Here is an 18217-nt window from a genome sequence, read left to right as displayed (position 1 = left end):
AAAACCAGAGATGGAGAAAGAGTGACAGATTCCAAGATGCAAAGAGGGGGGAGGGAGAGAGGAAGCTCTGGGAAGGCAGAGAGGAGGAGGATGGTGAGGGATGAACAGAGAGAGGGGAGAGGGGATGAAGAGAGACCAGCAGCGGGAGGAGAGCAGGACTGAGCCGGAAGGAAGGCTCCCAGCCAGGGCCCTCTCATCCCCACACTCTTCCTGGGGGGCACCCGGATACTGGGCCTTCCCCATGAGGCCCCTCAGCTTGGGGCCAAGCTGGGTGGGGCACCTGAAACAATATTCACTCCGTCCTAGAGGAATGCAGCCTCCTCTCTAGCTGTGGGGCTTTCCAGGAGCCTTCTCGGATTCCTCCCGTGCCTGCCTTCATTGAGGGAAGAAAAGGCGGGAGGACACGAAGGCAGGAACATGGCGCAGACAGAGGTCACTCCTCACTCCACACTCCCATTTCCAGCACTGGACGCCTCATCCCCAACACCGGATCCCTGTTTCTCTCATGGAGCCCCCATCCCCACACTTCAGTCCATTACTCCATCATTTAATTGCCTAAACAAGATCAAGAGACTTACTGAAAGTTTTTAGAACACCCACTGACCCCCTACCAATAGCTCTGCTTTCATTGAAAAGAGACCTCCCTACCCAGCTAGGACCTCTCAGTCTACGGGCGTGGATGCCCCTCTGGGCCCCCGAAAACCTTGAGCTTGACTTTCCTGATGCTTGCAGAGAACTGGCACCTTCTCGCCTTTATGGCCTCAGTTTATAGCCATAGTGTCTAGAAAATGAAAACCAGAACTACAGATCACTAAGTTCACCCTCCTGAATTTACAGAGGAGCGCTCCTCTGGCTCATCTGTGCCAGCCCAGCATGGGAAGAGCTGGTCCTAGGTCTCAGATGAACAAGAGAATTACAACAAAGGAGTAAAAAGCCACCCCTTTGTGATTTCTCGTGAACTGAAGGCAGTGACCGTGATCCCTGTTGTAACTCCTGATGAGCTGCCTTTTTCACTCAGCAATATACTGTGCTCAGCACCCTCCTCATGGTGAAAGCAGGAAGTAGGTGGGAACCTCCGCTCATGCCATCACCTCAGCTGTCCTCTCCCCTTCCTCTCTTCCCCTCCTTTCTCTCCAGAGTTCCATTTCCCCTTCATGCTCTTGCTCTCCAAAGACAAGAAGAATTCTGATCTAGGCTTTGAATGTAACCCTTGAATTCATCCCAGTAAAATGGCCCTGGGCAGAAGACCTAAATAGACATTTCTCCAAAGAAGATATACAGATAGCCAACAAACACATGAAAGGATGCTCAACATCACTAATCATTAGAGAAATGCAAATCAAAACTACAATGAGGTATCACCTCACACCGGTCAGAATGGCCATCATCAAAAAATCTACAAACAATAAATGCTGGAGAGGGTGTGGAGAAAAGGGAACCCTGTTGCACCGTTGGTGGGAATGTATATTAATACAGCCACTATGGAGAACAGTATGGAGGTTCCTCAAAAAACTAAAAATAGAACTACCATAGGACCCAGCAATCCCACTACTGGGCATATACCCTGAGAAAACCATAATTCAAAAAGAGTCATGTACTGCAATGTTCATTGCAGCTCTATTTACAACAGCCAGGACATGGAAGCAACCTAAGTGTCCATCGAGAGCTGGATGGATAAAGAAGATGTGGCACATATATACAGTGGAATGTTACTCAGCCATAAAAAGAAACGAAATTGAGTAACTTGTAGTGAGGAGGATGGACCTAGAGTCTGTCATACAGAGTGAAGTAAGTCAGAAAGAGAAAAATACCATATGGTAACATATATATATGGAATCTTAAAAATAAAAAAGTTCTGAAGAACCTAGGGGCAGGACAGGAATAAAGACACAGACGTAGAGAATGGACTTGAGGACACGGGGAGTGGGAAGGGTAAGCTGCAACAAAGTGTGAGAGTGGCATGGACATATATACACTACCAAATGTAAAATAGATAGCTAGTGGGAAGCAGCCGCATAGCACAGGGAGATCAGCTCAGTGCTTTGTGACCACCTAGAGGGGTGGGATAGGGAGGGTGGGAGGGAGACGCAAGAGGGAGGAGGTATGGGGATATATGTATATGTATAGCTGATTCACTTTGTTATAAAGCAGAAACTAACACACCATTGTAAAGCAATTATACTCCAATAAAGATGTTAAAAAAATAAATAAATAAAAATAAAATGGCCCTGGGAGCCCTTTGCTCCAGTCTCCCTCCAACCATCTCTCCCCCAGGTCTCCTATCCACTGCCCAGCAGCTGGACCGAGAGAACAAGGATGAACACATCCTGGAGGTGAGTGATGCTGCTGAACCCATTCACTAGATTTGAAAACCTCCTGCAGGAGGCCAGGCTGGAGCCAAGCCAGGCCTTGGGGCCACATGCACGTTTCCAGGCAGCAGCTGAGGAGGGTGCTGACTCAGAGAGGAGTTGCTGCTTAAGCTGAGCCTTGCTGTGGTTGGTGGTGGAGACTCTCAGGGTCTTCGCTGGCTCTCGAGCACTGTGAAGGGAAGGAATCTGAAACCATGTGAGGGCTGGATAGGAAGCACTGATGGATTAGCAATCCCTGCAGTGAGTATAGGAAGACGCAGCAGTACACGTGGGCTATGCACTTGTCCGGTCTGCTTCCCAGTCCATCCCTACGCACTAGAGAGAGTCACCCAAGGTCAAACACTAGGTCAGCAGCAGAGCCAGGATGAAAACCCAGACCTTTGTCCTCTAGCTCTGTGCTCTTTCTAGGACGTCTCTGAAATCACATAAGCATCCCTGGCGACCACTCCAATGAGAGGCGTTGGTCTTGACTCAGAGGGGATTAAGTCAGAAGGAATCTAGTTATACCCCCTCCTGCACTATCCACAACTAATGAACAGGCATCTCTTCTAGTCTTAAAGACGTCAGCTGGGAGGGACACATATTCCTCAGTAGGAATTTTGCCTTCTATGCTCCCAGGCTCTGGACGTTCCCTTTGTATGAAACAGGCATTACTAGTAAGCAGCAGCCAAACGGCCCTCTAGGGACTGAGGCATTCTCCATAGTTCAGTAGAGGCATTTATCTTTAAACAGCAGAATATATTAAGAACTCGGAATCATTTAAAGTGGAAATGTCCCTTCTCATACTGATGCATGGGATGATTTGCCCCTACCTGAAACAGCCCGATTCTGAAATTGTTTTCGTGCCTTTACTCTGTCTCTTGATATCATTTCATGCATTGGGCGGCATGTCTGACTCCAAAGGTACCACCCATGCCTCCATTAACATCTCCTCAATTATTTTTTTCTAACCTCCAGTAGCTTAAGGAAAGCGAGAACAAAGCTTACCAGAATTACGAGCAAATAAAAAGTAAATGGTCTCCGAGAAATGGCCATTTGCCTCCTGAGTAAAGAGTTCTAGCTTTTGTCTAGAGCCTCTGCGACTCTTCTTCCAGTTCTTTCTGGTTTCTTTCTCTGTTCTTGCTCGCTTCCTGTGGGCGAGGTTACCAGAGAGCTGGGTTCCAAGAAGGTGAGGTTATGATAATAAAAATCACGAGTGTATACCAAACAACAGATGGACTGGTATTTCCAGGCTTTTGAAAGCAGGGGTAGTGGCAGAACTGTGGTGGGTGGCGATACATATTCACTGCCTTGCGTTTGTCAACTCACACTGGATTCTGTCCCCAGGTGACTGTGCTGGACAACGGGGAGCCCTCCCTAAGGTCCACCTCTAGGGTGGTGGTATGCATCTTGGACATCAACGACAACCCCCCTGTCTTCTCCCACAAGCTCTTCAATGTCCGCCTTCCAGAGAGGCTCAGCCCACTGACCCCTGGGGCTGTGTACAGGCTGGTGGCTTCAGACCCAGATGTGGGTCTCAATGGCAGGGTCACCTACAGTATCGAGGAGAGTGACGAGGGGGGCTTCAGTATCGACCCGGTCACAGGCGTCGTGTCGTCCAGCAGCATCTTCCCAGCTGGAGAGTACAACATCCTAACGGTGAGGGATGGATGGAGGCCGTGGAGGGGGAGTGGCATACCTGGTCAGGGATTTTCTTTGAGGATACAGGAGGAGGGAGACAGCCTTCAGGCTTGATGGAGGTAGTACTCTCCTCTGTGGCTTTCTCCCAAAGAAACTGGGAATCCCGACTTCAGCCAAAAGATCAGAATTCTGGGCCTTTCTCTTTGAGGGCAATAAGGAGAAATCCTTATTGCCTGGGAAATCCACCCTATTCTTAGAGATAAAGATGTTGGTGAGAGGAGCAGGGCTTTGAAATCAAGATAAGCCTGGGTTCCAATCCTAGCACTGCCATTTTACAACTGTGTGGCCTTGGACAAGTCACTTAACCCTCGTGAGCCTTTGTTTCATCATCTGTAAGATGGGCATAAGAACATTTTCCTTATAGAAAGCCAATAGAGCAAGTGGCTAGGGCCTGGGCTCTCATGTCAGTAGCCTGAATCCAACCCCAGCCTCACTGTTGGCCAGGCAGTCATCCCAGGCAGGTGAATTCACCCTGGTGAGCCCCGGTTTCCTCCTGCCAAAGGGAGGTGATAACAGTACCTCTCTGAGGGCTGTCAATAGGATTAAATTAGATATTGCACACAATGCTTTTAGAGCAGGGCCTGATAATAGGGAGCGCTCAATAAATTCTAGTTTGTTATGTTGATGGCTGTTGGGAAGGGTAAAGGGCCCATGCCTGGAAAGTCCAGTTCAGGAAGTAGCACACAAAGCCTTCAGATAACAGTGGCTTTGATTCATTTTTTACTGCCTATGAGTTTCTGGAGCACAGTTCTATGTTCTGTTCACCACTGTGCCTGCTGCAACTGGCTTGGTGCCTGTTTACGTAAGCTCTCAGCTGTGTGTCGAATGGATGAACCAGTGGACGAAAGGCCAGCTCAGTCAGTCACAGGGTGCTCTGTCTCCTGGCCTGGCCACCTGGGTCTTCTTGTTTCTTAACCCCAACCCTACAGTCAAAGCCTCAACTTCCGGCCTCTTTTCAGGTCAAGGCAACAGACGGTGGGCAGCCACCGCTCTCGGCCAGTGTCCGGCTGCACATTGAGTGGATCCCCCAGCCCCGGCCCTCCTCCATCCCACTGGCCTTTGATGAATCCCACTACAGCTTTACAGTCATGGAGACAGACCCCGTGAACCACATGGTGGGAGTCATCAGTGTCGAGGGCCGACCTGGTCTCTTCTGGTTCAGCATCTCAGGTGAGGGTCCAAGGGTCCCATCCTTGCAGACCAGCCCTAGTCCTTAGGACACAATCCTTCTGAGCCCTCTCAAGGTCACGCTCCATGGCAGCTGCTGTTTTGGCCATGAGTGGTGATTGCCTCTTTCCTGGTCCTTTGGGGCAGTGGGTAGTCAGACCACTGCTTCTGCCAAGCTTTCCTTCACACCAGCTGTGATCTCAGGTGCAACCTCCACGGTCTCACTGGTAACCCCAGCCAGAGCCAAACAGGGCCTCAGTTATCCCGAGTTCCTGGGGGGCCTAAGACAGTGGTCCAGAGAGACCCAGAAGAGAAAGCACAAGTTTTATGTTTCCTCTTCTGCCTCAATGTGAACATCAGTGTAGAGCTGACTTCACTGACCATGAGCCCGAGGCCAGCTGTACCCTGGGGCCCTGCTTAACGTTCTGGTCCCAGGTTCCATCCTCAAGATCAGGGAAATGGTCCATTCTTGTAGTAGGAGACACTTGGGTCCAAGCTCTCATGGCCTCCTCTGAAATTCCTTTCTGTTTCTAAATCAAGATTTTGTTAAAACATCTTGGGGTGGGGCATGGTTCATAGATTCCTTTGGGAACCTGATGAATGTTTAGGTCCTCTTCCCAGAAAGATGCATGCGATTGTGCGTGCGTACACACACACACAAACACACACACACACACACACACACACACACACCCCTGCATGCACATTTAGGGGTTTTATAGATTCTCTGAAACCCAGCCAGGGATTCCAGGTCAAGAATTTCTAATCTAAGAGCTTCAGTACCCCCTGAACCATGAAGTCCTATTACAGAGATTCCCAGCCTGCTTCAGAGGTTGGATACCAGCCTGTCTCAAGCTTTTTGACCTACTAGATTTACTTCTGGTTCTGATTCACTGCTCTTTTTAAGTATTTGACTTTTTTTCTTATAGAACATTTAGAAAACAAAAGGAGTACAGAGAAGAGAATAAAAATCACCTAAACTCCCACCAATCCGTAGATAATCCCCTGTTATCATTTTTATGTTTCCCTCTAGTCTTTTCCTTTATACACCCATACACTTAGGGTTATATGAAAATATTGTCCTATAACCTTTTAAAATATAATATATCATGAACATATTTCCATGTCACTAAACAAATTTCTACGAGTAGACATTTAAATAGCTGCATGCTAATTCTATATTTTGGATTCTCATAGTTTATTAAAACAATTCCCTCTTGTTGAACAGAGTTACTTCCATTTTTTCCTGTGTCTAAGCTGCTTTAGACTATGCAAACTACCTGTAAGCCATGATGCAGAGCTCCATTACTCCTGTATGTTTCAATGCTGGTAGCAGAATACATTCTAGCGCAAATTTTGGTCTTCCTCTGGGACTCTTCAGTCCTTATAAGTGTACCTTTTCCTGAATCATCACTTGGATCTTCAAAATAATTTGACAATAAGTTGAGAGGATCAACTACCACCTCCTCTAGATCTGCCAGCCACATCCCATAGTGCTTGTGCTACTACTGCCTACATCACTGAGGTCGTGTGTGCTTTCCTCCTACCACCCGTCCAGGTGGGGACAAGGACATGGACTTTGACATTGAGAAGACCACAGGCAGCATTGTCATCGCCAAGCCTCTCGATACAAGGAGGAGGTCAAGCTATAACTTGACCGTGGAGGTGACTGATGGGTCCCACACCACTGACACCCAGGTGAGAGGCCTCACTGGGAACCCTGAGTTGAGAGGAGATGGGAGGCCTCCTTGGTTGGAAGGCAGCTGTGCTCACCACTGTGCCACCATTGCACACTGGGGCCTCTTTGGTTGGGATGAGGATACAGAAGGCTCTCTGTGCATGTGGTGTACCTCAAAGAACACAGAATTTGGAATCAAGGTTCTGTGCTCTAGTCTTGTCTGATCACTCTCTATGTCTATGATCTTGGGAGAATTCTTGTTCCCACTGTGGATCTCTATATAATGAGGGGTTTTGTCTAAATGAGCAGTTTTTAATTAAAGGTAGAGTGCCACAGGGGCTACCATAGACATAAGGAATGATGGTAAGTGGGGCTCTGGATTTCTACTCTGGTTTCAGCCAGTTTTATTTGTTTCATATACTGGAATTTCACCCAAAAAATTGCATCTGAAGAAAAGGCCCTTTAACAAGAATTTTGTTTTTGAAAACCACGGAACTGCATACCATCTGAAAGCCCTGTGATTTTGAAATCCTATCATTCATTCAACAAATATTTATCAAGTGACTGCTGTGTGCCAGGCCCAGTTGTTATGGTGGAGAACCAGACAGACAAGGTTCCTGACCCCCTGGAGCTTACAGTCTATCTTCTCTTTCATTCTCCTCCCTAGGTCTACATCTTCATGATTGCCAATGTTAACCACCATCGGCCCCAGTTTTTGAAGCCTCATTATGAGGTCAGAGTTCCCCAGGACACACTGCCTGGAGTTGAGCTCCTCCAAGTCCAGGCTACTGATCAAGACAAGGGCAAGGGCCTCATCTACACCATACACGGCAGCCAAGACCCGGGAAGTGCCAGCCTCTTCCAGCTGGACCCAAGTAGTGGTGTCCTGGTAACTGTGGGGAAATTGGACCTGGGCTCGGGGCCTTCCCAGCACACACTGACAGTTATGGTGAGTTAACTGAAAAACTGGGTAAGGATGTGCTTGCACGCGATGTGTGGGGTGGACATGCTAGGAGGCATGCTGAAGGTTCCCTTTCTCCTGCTGAGCCAAATGTACTGATGCTCATAATGATAATCCATGAGATGAGTTGTGACACTTCACAGCCTGCCAGAGGCACCTTCCATAACGGATGCCTGGGAGTGAGGAAAGAGATGGGACAGCTGCCAAAGAACCCCCTGCAAACTTGGCTTTTTCTGGGCTCACTCCAAATATCCCCCAAGAATTATCTCCTTGCTCCATGACTGCATGATCACACAAACTCACATAGCATCAGAGCTGGGAGGGACCCAGAGACCATCCCACCCAGAGCAAGCAGGTATATAGGGCACAAATGAAGGAGGACTTGACTCTTAGGGTCAGGTGCCTGCAGTTTTATGACCCTGAGAGTGAGAGCTTCCTTAAATTTAGGCCCTACATGCCTCATTTGCCTCACTCTAGTCCCCGCCCTGGTCCCACCCATTTCTCTTATCTTACACCTGGGTCCCATAGAGGAAGAGAGACTTGCTCACCATCATACAGTTCTTTACGATGGAACCCAAATCAGAGCCAAGCCTTCCCGACTCAAGGTTCTTATGTGTTAGTTTATCATCCTCTGGACACTTAAATATATATTAAAGGCTCTGAGAAGTCCTGCAGCAAAGAAAACTTCAACTTCATTTTAGTTCAGTGCTCCCTAAATTTATTTGACCATAGAATTTTTTTTTTCCTGAATAACGTGTTGACATCTTGAAGAACTAATATTCTCTGAGAACCAATTTGGAAAATACTGCTTCTCTGCTTATTTGTGCCTTTCCCCTGAAATGGAATTATCCCTGAAAATAGCTAAGCCTAATAATCACGAATGGATAAATTTATTTAAGAAGAAAAAAGAACGTAACTGAGAGCAAAATTTAAAGGAATACAGAGAGTTACAATTGTGTGCCTTTTTCACTGGCATTCTCTGTCATCGACCTTAATCTAACCATGCTTCCTCCCATTCCACTTGCTGCTCATCCCATTGCCCCCTTGGACCCACAGGTTCGCGACCAGGAGATGCCGATCAAGAGGAACTTTGTGTGGGTGTCCATTCACGTGGAGGATGGAAACCTCCACCCTCCTCGCTTCACCCAGCTCCACTATGAAATGAGTGTTTCTGACACCACAGCCCCCGGAACAGAGCTGCTCCAGATCCGAGCCATGGATGGTGACCGGGGAGCCAATGCTGAGGTCCACTACTCCCTCCTCAAAGGTGAGAGGCCTGAGTTCGGGACATGAGGGGAGGGACCTTGGCAGTAAGGGAAAGCACCAGAGGCATGGATGTGCAAGTTATTCAAGTGCCAAGCTCGCTAAGCTTTGGCAAATTATCATTCTAAAGCACTCCCTGGGACTATAGTGACCTAAGTTAATGCACTTTCAAAGGTGGAAAGAACAGTAACAAAGGATTACTCAAGTTATGGGAGAATTTACGTAGAGAATACATATATATTCACCAACAACCACACATGTAAAGGATGCTTATGAAGTCCATGCAACATTTTAAAAGATAACATCTTTGTGTATGTACAATAAAAGAGACCTATAAATACTTGATAAGATATACGGCATAGTTTTAGGAGTATTTTCTTCTAAGGCCACATCATGATTTCGTATCTATTATATATTTTTTTACCTTAAAAATAGGAATATTACCTGTGCCAGAAACTCGTTGTAAAGATTAAAAGAGAAAATGTATGTTAACACATGCTGTAAACTGTAAAATATTATACAAGTGCCAGGGGTTATTACTATCATTGATAAGGGTTAATTATAAGTAGTTAATAGGACAAAAATGATAATATCCAGTACCCAAATAATTAATCACGGTTAGATTAAGGTCGATGACAGAGAATGCCAGTGAAAAATACACACAATTGCAACACTCTGTATTCCTTTAAATTTTGCTCTCAGTTATGTAATGTCTGATAATTCATAATTGATATTTAATAATTATTGTTATCTTTAATATTCATTAATACTTCATAGAGCTAGCTGCTGCGGACAATCAAAGATGAGAGTGACTTGCTCTCTGCCCTAAAGGGGCATAATAATGTTCATTTATTGCTTGTCAGTATCTTATATACTTTAAGGATTCAGAACTTTTTACATTTTCTTTTTTTGAAGAAATGGAAGTTGTCATACCTTGTCATACGGCAGAAATCTATTCATCCCTGAGGAATAATAATACAAATTATAACCCATTAATTGCTTACTTTTTGTGACTTATGAAGTATAATCACATCTTTTATCTCACTAACAACCTCATTGATATCATTAATTTTATTTTACAGATAGGGTTAGTTTTAAAATATTCTTCTGATTATAGAAGTAACACATGCTGATTCTTTAAAATCTGGAAAAACCAGGAATGTATGAAGAAGAAAATAACATTCAGACATGGTTCTCATGACCTAGAGAAAATAATTTCATGTATTTCCCTCTTATTTTATTCTATGCATCTTTCTGCAGTGGTAAGATCAAAATGAATATACGATTTTGTTCCCTAATTTTTTCTCTCAGCAGTAAAATAAAAAATTATGATTATGTTAAATAGTTTACTTGGCTACTTTTAATGGAACTACTTTTAAATTGCTGTTTACTCATTAAAACCATGTTCTTTGACCGAACGTAGGATTTGTATCACAAAGGCAAATTGGGAAATCACCTCACTAGTCAGCTGGAAAAGGGCTTCCATGAGTGGGAGAATAAGATGGAAGGTTTTGTGGTAAAGCCTGGCTATTTACTTTGCCACTGAAATAATAAAATATCATAAAATATGATAAATGAAATAAGAATAGTAATAAGCAGTACTCCTCTGAGTGAAGGACCTGTACCCCTGAGCAAAATTATTCAGGTGTACGTCATGGTGTTAAACAGGTAATGGTCTCATCACAAGAAAAAAATGTACTTGTAACTATGTCAAGTGATGGATGTTAACTAAATTTATTGTGGTGGTCATTTCACAATATATACTTATATATATATATCAAATTATGTTGTTTAATTATGTTTAATGCAATGTTATATGTCAATTATATCTCAATAAAACTGGAAAGAAGTACCAGTTATGCAAGCTGAATACGTTCTAGAGATCTCTGTATGACATTGTGCTTATAGTTAACAATACTGTACTATATATAACCTCTAAAAATTCAAGAGGGTAAAATCTCATGTTACCTGTTCTTACCACAGTATTAAAAAAGGAAAGGAAAAAAAGGATAGTTGCAGTCCAAGTAAGGTCAGACTCTAAAAACTGTGATAACTTTGAGAATTTTTTTTTTAGGAAAATATGATTAGTTTTCAACATTATCTTTTGTGAACTATGTAATGTCGCATAATCACAACTTTCCTCAAAACTTAAATTTGAAATGGTACTATGTATTTATCTAAATAAACATTACATTTAAAAAGGATTACAAAAATGATAGGTAATCAGACATGGAGAAATTACTCCATTTTCGATTCTCATTTGGGCTTCCTCATAAGTCAAGGAAGACTCCTTTGGGTACTAGAATCTCTTCAGTTCTCTAATACTCTCTACTCTTCGCCAAAGAAAGCCTGTGGTTCTCAGGCCCAGACCCTTTTAGCAAGCAATAGATTTTAAGAAAATATTTTCCATTGACTGGTTTTTACGGTAACCTCTTATTTATGACAAGCAATAATGGTTTTCTTTTTAAAGTACCAATATAAAGTTGCCTGTTAAAAATATTTTAAATTTAAAAAATAAACCAATTTAGAGTAAAATATCCATTAAATAATGATATAAATCATATACTATACTATTGTATAGGTAGTGGCTGAATATTAAAAAAAATTGTAAAGGTGGTGTGAGAATGCCTGAATTTTAGGAAATCCAGGTGTGGTGGAAAGGGCATTTGATCAGAAGCCTCAAGATCTGTGTGTGCTACCCAGTCCCTCCCCACTCAACCCGTTGCCACTCACTCCCAAGCCTGACAATGGACTTTCCCACAATAGACTATACGAGGACTAGACAAGGTGGTTTTTCCAGTCCGTATCAGTTTTGACAATTTATGACTCCATATTTACAATATTCATCTATCAAGTATATAATCAAAGCTATTACAAGTTATCTAAAGAATGGGTTAAAATTCTAAATAATGTAACTGAAGTTTGTCCTGTAAAAGTCAACACTGAAATACAGAGTGGAGTGTGCTTTTCCTACAAAGTATGTCTCGTTTCTTTGCTCCAAAAACCTACTACTGCTTTGGTTTATAGCTTAAGTTGCAGCCCAAACACTTAGTGATCATTGAAGCTTCTATTTATGGAGCACCTAATATGAAAACCACATAAGGAATTTTGTAAAGTATATATCTACCCTACACATTATATCATAATTAAATCCAGGGTGGGGCAGCATGTGGATTTTGCCCTGTCCAACTTTTGTGCGATTGCCTTTTACTGATCTAGAAAGCCTAGTTGGTACCTCTTGAGGGTGTGGTAAACTTCAATTTATCTTGTCTTTTGTTTCAGGGAACAGCGAAGGTTTCTTCAACATCAATGCCCTACTAGGCATCATAACTCTAGCACAGACACTTGATCAGGCAAATCATGCCCAGTATACTCTGACAGTGAAGGCAGAAGATCAAGGCTCCCCACAATGGCATGACCTGGCTACAGTGATCATTCATGTCTACCCCTCAGATAGCAGTGCCCCCATCTTTTCAAACTCCGAGTACTTTGTAGAGATCCCTGAATCAATCCCTGTTGGTTCCCCAATCCTCCTTATCTCAGCTACAAGCTCCTCAGAAGTTACCTATGAGTTAAGAGAGGGAAACAAGAATGGTGTATTTTCCATGAACTCATATTCTGGACTCATTTCTACCCAGAAGAACTTGGACCATGAGAAAATTTCATCCTACCAGCTGAAAATCCGAGGCAGCAATATGGCGGGTGCATTTACTGATGTCATGGTTCTTGTTTATATCATTGACGAAAATGACAATGCTCCCACGTTCTCAAAGTTGACTTTTGTGGGCCAAATTAGTGAAGCAGCTGCACTGAACAGCATGATAGTGGATGAAAACAACAACCCCCTTGTGATCCGTGCCTCTGACAGTGACAAAGAAGCTAATTCCTTGTTGGTCTATAAAATTTTGGAGCCAGAAGCTCTGAAGTTTTTAAAAATCGATCCCAGCATGGGAACCCTAACCACTGTATTAGAGTTGGATTACGAGAGCATGCCCTCTTTCCAATTCAACGTCTTTGTCCATGACCAAGGAAGCCCTGTCTTATTTGCACCCACGGCTGCCCAGGTCATAATCAATGTCAGAAATATAAATGACTGTCCTCCCAGGTTCTCAGACCAGATATATGAAGTAGCAGTACTGAAGCCCATCCACCAGGGTATGGAGCTCCTCATGGTGCAGGCCAGTGACGATGACTCAGAAGTCAACTATAGCATCAAAACTGGCAATGCTGATGAAGCTGTTGCCATCCATCCCATTACTGGTCGTGTATCTGTGTTGAATCCTGCTTTGCTGGGACTCTCTCGGGAGCTCATCATCAAGGCTTCTGATGGCCTGTATCAAGATACTGCACTAGTAAAAATTTCTTTGACACAAGCCCTTAACACAAGCTTACAGTTTGACCAGGATGTGTACAGGGCAACAGTGAAGGAGAATTTGCTGGACAGAAAGGCACTGGTGATTCTTGGTGCCCAGGGCAATTGTTTGAATGACACCCTATCTTACTTTCTCTTGAATGGCACAGATATGTTTCACATGGTCAAATCAGCAGGCGTGTTGCAGACAAGAGGTGTGGCGTTTGACAGAGAACAGCAGGACACTCATGAGGTGGCGGTGGAATTGAGGGACAGTCGGACACCTCAGCGGGTGGCTCAGGCTCTGGTCCAAGTCTCTGTTGAGGATGTCAATGACAATAGCCCTGAATTTAAACATCTGCCCTACCACACAATCATCCAAGATGGCACAGAGCCAGGGGACGTCCTCTTTCAGGTATCTGCCACTGACCAGGACTTGGGGGTGAATGGTGCTGTCACATATGCATTTGCAGAAGATTACAGATATTTTCGAATCGACCCCTATCTTGGGGACATATCATTAAAGAAACCCTTTGATTATCAAGCTCTAAATAAGTATCACCTCAAAGTCATTGCTCAAGATGGAGGAACCCCATCCCTCCAGACTGAGGAAGAGGTACTTGTCATTGTGAGAAATAAATCCAACCCACTGTTTCAGAGTCCTTACTACAAAGTCAGAGTGCCTGAAAATATCACACTCTATACCCCAATTCTCCACACCCAGGCCCGGAGTCCAGAGGGACTCCGGCTCATCTACAACATTGTGGAGGAAGAGCCCTTGATGCTGTTCACCACTGACTTTAAGACTGGTGTCCTAACAGTGACAGGCCCTTTGGACTATGAGTCTAAGACCAAACATGTGTTCACAGTCAGAGCCACAGACACAGCTCTGGGGTCATTTTCCGAAGCCACGGTAGAAGTCCTGGTGGAGGACGTCAATGATAATCCTCCCACTTTCTCTCAATTGGTCTACACCACTTCAATCTCAGAAGGTTTGCCTGCTCAGACTCCTGTGATCCAACTGTTGGCTTCTGACCAGGATTCAGGGCAGAACTGTGATGTGTCTTACCAGATTGTAGACGATGGCTCGGATGTTTCCAAATTCTTCCAGATCAATGGGAGCACGGGGGAGATGTCCACAGTTCAAGAGCTGGATTATGAAGCCCAACAACACTTTAATGTAAAGGTCAGGGCCATGGATAGAGGTGACCCCCCACTAACTGGCGAAACCCTTGTGGTTGTCAATGTGTCTGACATCAATGACAATCCCCCAGAGTTCAGGCAACCTCATTATGAAGCCAATGTCAGTGAGCTAGCAACCTGTGGACACCTGGTTCTCAAAGTCCAAGCTCTTGACCCCGACAGCAGGGACACCTCCCGCCTGGAGTACCTGATTCTTTCTGGCAACCAGGACAGGCACTTCTCCATTAACAGTTCATCGGGAATAATTTCTATGTTCAACCTTTGCAAAAAGCACTTGTACTCTTCTTACAATTTGAGGGTAGGTGCTTCTGATGGGGTCTTCCGAGCAACTGTGCCTGTGTATATCAATACTACAAATGCCAACAAGTACAGCCCAGAGTTCCAGCAGCATGTTTATGAGGCAGAATTAGCTGAGAATGCAAAGGTGGGAACCAAGGTGATTGAGTTGTTAGCCATAGACAAAGATAGTGGTCCCTATGGCACTGTAGATTACACCATCATCAATAAACTAGCAGGTGAGAAGTTCTCCATAAACCCCAGTGGCCAGATCACCACTCTGCAGAAATTGGATCGGGAAAATTCCACAGAAAGAGTCATTGCTATTAAGGTCATGGCTCAGGATGGAGGAGGACGAGTGGCCTTCTGCACTGTGAAGATCATTCTCACAGATGAAAATGACAACCCCCCACGGTTCAAAGCATCTGAGTACACTGTATCCATTCAATCCAACTTCAGTAAAGACTCCCCAGTCATCCAGGTGCTGGCCTATGATGCAGACGAAGGTCGGAATGCAGATGTCACCTACTCAGTGGACTCAGTGGAGGACTTGGAAGAAGAGGTCATTGAAGTCAACCCAACCACTGGTGTTGTCAAGGTGAAAGAGAGCCTGGTGGGATTGGAAAATCGGGCTTTTGACTTAAAAATCAAAGCCCAAGATGGGGGCCCTCCTCACTGGAACTCTCTCATGCTGTTACGACTTCAGGTGGTTCCTAATGAAGTATCCTTGCCCAAATTTTCTGAACCTCTATATACATTTTCTGCATCGGAGGACCTTCCAGAAGGGTCTGAAATTGGTTCTGTTAAAGCAGTGGCAGCCCAAGATCCAGTCATCTATAGTCTAGTGCAGGGCACCACACCAGAGAGCAACAAGGATGGCATCTTTTCCTTGGACCAAAACACAGGGGTTCTAAAGGTGAGGAAGGCCATGGATTATGAGTCCACCAAATGGTACCAGATTGATTTGATGGCACATTGCCCCCATAATGACACTTACTTGGGTTCCTTGGTCTCTGTCAACATCCAAGTGAAGGATGTCAATGACAATAGGCCTGTATTTGAAGCTGATCCATATAAGGCTGTTCTCACTGAGAATATGCCAGTGGGGACCTCAGTCATTCAAGTGACTGCCAATGATCAGGACACTGGGAATGATGGCCAGGTGAGCTATAGGCTGCCAGTGGACCCTGGCAGTAATATCCATGAGCTCTTCGCCGTTGACAGTGAAACTGGCTGGATCACCACACTCCAGGAACTTGACTGTGAGACCAGCCAGATCTACCACTTTTATGTTGTGGCTTATGACCATGGCCAGACTATCCAGCTATCTTCTCAGGTCCTGGTCGAAGTCTCCATTACAGATGAGAATGACAATGCCCCCCGATTTGCTTCTGAAGACTACAGAGGATCTGTGGTTGAGAACAGCGAACCTGGTGAACCTGTGGCCACTCTTAAAACTTTGGATGCTGATATCTCTGAGCAGAACAGACAGGTGACCTGCTATATCACAGGTAAGTACACCTATCTTGGAACAGAGGCACTGGGGTGCATTGAAAAAAGTCCAATAAGAGGTTCCCTAAGACATGGCTCTGCCACTCATTAGCAATGTGACCTTGGGTAAATCACTTAACCTCCCAAGACCTCAACTGCTCCATCTATAGACTTGGCATGCCTGTTCTCATTCAATTCACAGGGATGCTGGTAAGATCTAACTTGAAAAAGCTTTGAGAGCCCCCTATACATTGCGAAGTGCATTGTAAAGAGGATTTCTTATTACCTTAGATGGAGTAGATAGACTAGAAGTGAGATTCTGCAACTGTTCTCAGTTAGCTTCTGGGAGGCAGAGAGGGAATCAACAGTTGTGTGGTCCATGAAAACTCTGTGAGGTGACTGTCCTTGTAGAGTAGTATTCTGCCTAGGGCAAGTTGTTGATAGTAGAAAATGCTGCCTAGTCAACCACAGGACCTAAGTGTTGGAGCAAAAACACTTTCTTGGATATGATTCCAGCCCAATCCCCTCATTTCATACATGGGAGAACCAAAGCCCAGACAGGGGAAGAAACTCAACTAAGGTCACACTCCAAGCTTGCATCAGGGCTGGGATTAAAACCATACCCTACAAACTGCTTTCCCCAGTGGATACCTATTGTAAACCTACATTTCCCCAATCTCTGCCCAGTGGCTAAATGAGCCAATCGGTGACTAAAAGAGAGTTTCTTTACTTCTCAGTGTCCCTTTCCCCATCTCCCTGGTACCATGTCATTCCATTCCCATAGTCATGGTTTCTTCTGCTATCACATCTGTCTGGTGGAGAGTTAATGAGCCTAAAGTTCCAACCAAGAATCATAGACTCCTGGAGACAGATCCTGGATCAGAGCTGTTTGAAATACGGATTCTTAGTGAAATAGAATCTTGTCATCTTATAATATCAGACTCTTAAAAACACAAAATTCTTAAAATCTCTGAATAATAGAATAATAAATGTCAATATATCATCAACTCTTGGAATAGTTTAATCTTAGGACTCTGGAATCTTAGAATCTCAAAAATCCATCTCTCCTCTCAGTGATTAGTATCAAGGAAAGATAACTCAGAAGTAAATCTAGTGATCCATCTGAGCCTCCACTTAGCCTGTGTCCTCAGTCATAAAATAAAGCCTCAGAGAGTTTATTTATTTATTTATTTATTTATTTATTTATTTTATTTTTGGCTGCATTGGGTCTTCGTTGCTCCGTGTGGGCTTTCTCTAGTTGTGGCGAGTGGGGGCTACTCTTTGCTGTGGTGCACGGGCTTCAGTAGTTGTGGCACATGGGCTCAGTAGTTATGGCACACGGGCTTAGTTGCTCCACAGTATGTGGGATCTTCCCGGACCAGGGCTCGAACCCGTGTCCCCTGCATTGGCAAGCAGATTCTTAACCACTGCGCCACCAAGGAAGCCCCCGCAGAGAGTTTTTACTGATCACTTCCCACCCCTCCACTGTTGAACAGATACTAGATACTAGAAGGTTCTTTTCTAGAATTGCAATCTGCTTCCCTTTAAATTCCTCCGATGCCTTCCAATGCACAAAAATAAAAAACCTGCCCTTCAGCCACATATTTTGGAGCAGTGTTTCTTGCAGTGATAATTCCATTTAATGGAGGCCTTTGAAGTTGGTAGAGGCTTCATAACACCAGATAAACTGACTCGTTGCAGAATTATGGGTCCTTAGTTAAGGGAGGAAATTTTTGCCTTTCCCAACAATCCTAAAAAAGTGTCAGGTGGCCAGCCAC

The 18217-nt window shown here is 44.5% G+C and overlaps 2 protein-coding genes across 3 annotated transcripts in view; one reads left to right on the top strand and one right to left on the bottom strand.

Annotated features, from left to right (window-relative positions):
- Positions 1 to 18217, bottom strand: part of SLC36A1 (solute carrier family 36 member 1) — a 296571-nt gene that overhangs the window by 162924 nt on the left and 115430 nt on the right. The gene's annotated exons all lie outside the window — the stretch shown is intronic.
- The window catches only part of FAT2 (FAT atypical cadherin 2), an 82441-nt gene that overhangs the window by 28864 nt on the left and 35360 nt on the right, over positions 1 to 18217 (top strand). Inside the window, exons 4-10 of the mRNA XM_007188621.3 lie at positions 2275 to 2333; positions 3696 to 4007; positions 5009 to 5219; positions 6775 to 6914; positions 7562 to 7843; positions 8912 to 9122; positions 12401 to 16459. Coding sequence (XP_007188683.2) covers positions 2275 to 2333; positions 3696 to 4007; positions 5009 to 5219; positions 6775 to 6914; positions 7562 to 7843; positions 8912 to 9122; positions 12401 to 16459 — 5274 coding nt within the window. The remainder of the gene's footprint in view (positions 1 to 2274; positions 2334 to 3695; positions 4008 to 5008; positions 5220 to 6774; positions 6915 to 7561; positions 7844 to 8911; positions 9123 to 12400; positions 16460 to 18217) is intronic.

Source organism: Balaenoptera acutorostrata, chromosome 2 (assembly GCF_949987535.1).
Source record: "Balaenoptera acutorostrata chromosome 2, mBalAcu1.1, whole genome shotgun sequence".
NCBI lineage: Eukaryota > Metazoa > Chordata > Mammalia > Artiodactyla > Balaenopteridae > Balaenoptera > Balaenoptera acutorostrata.
The sequence above is the reverse complement of the archived record's forward strand: the minus strand, read 5'-3'. Positions and strand labels throughout refer to the sequence as shown.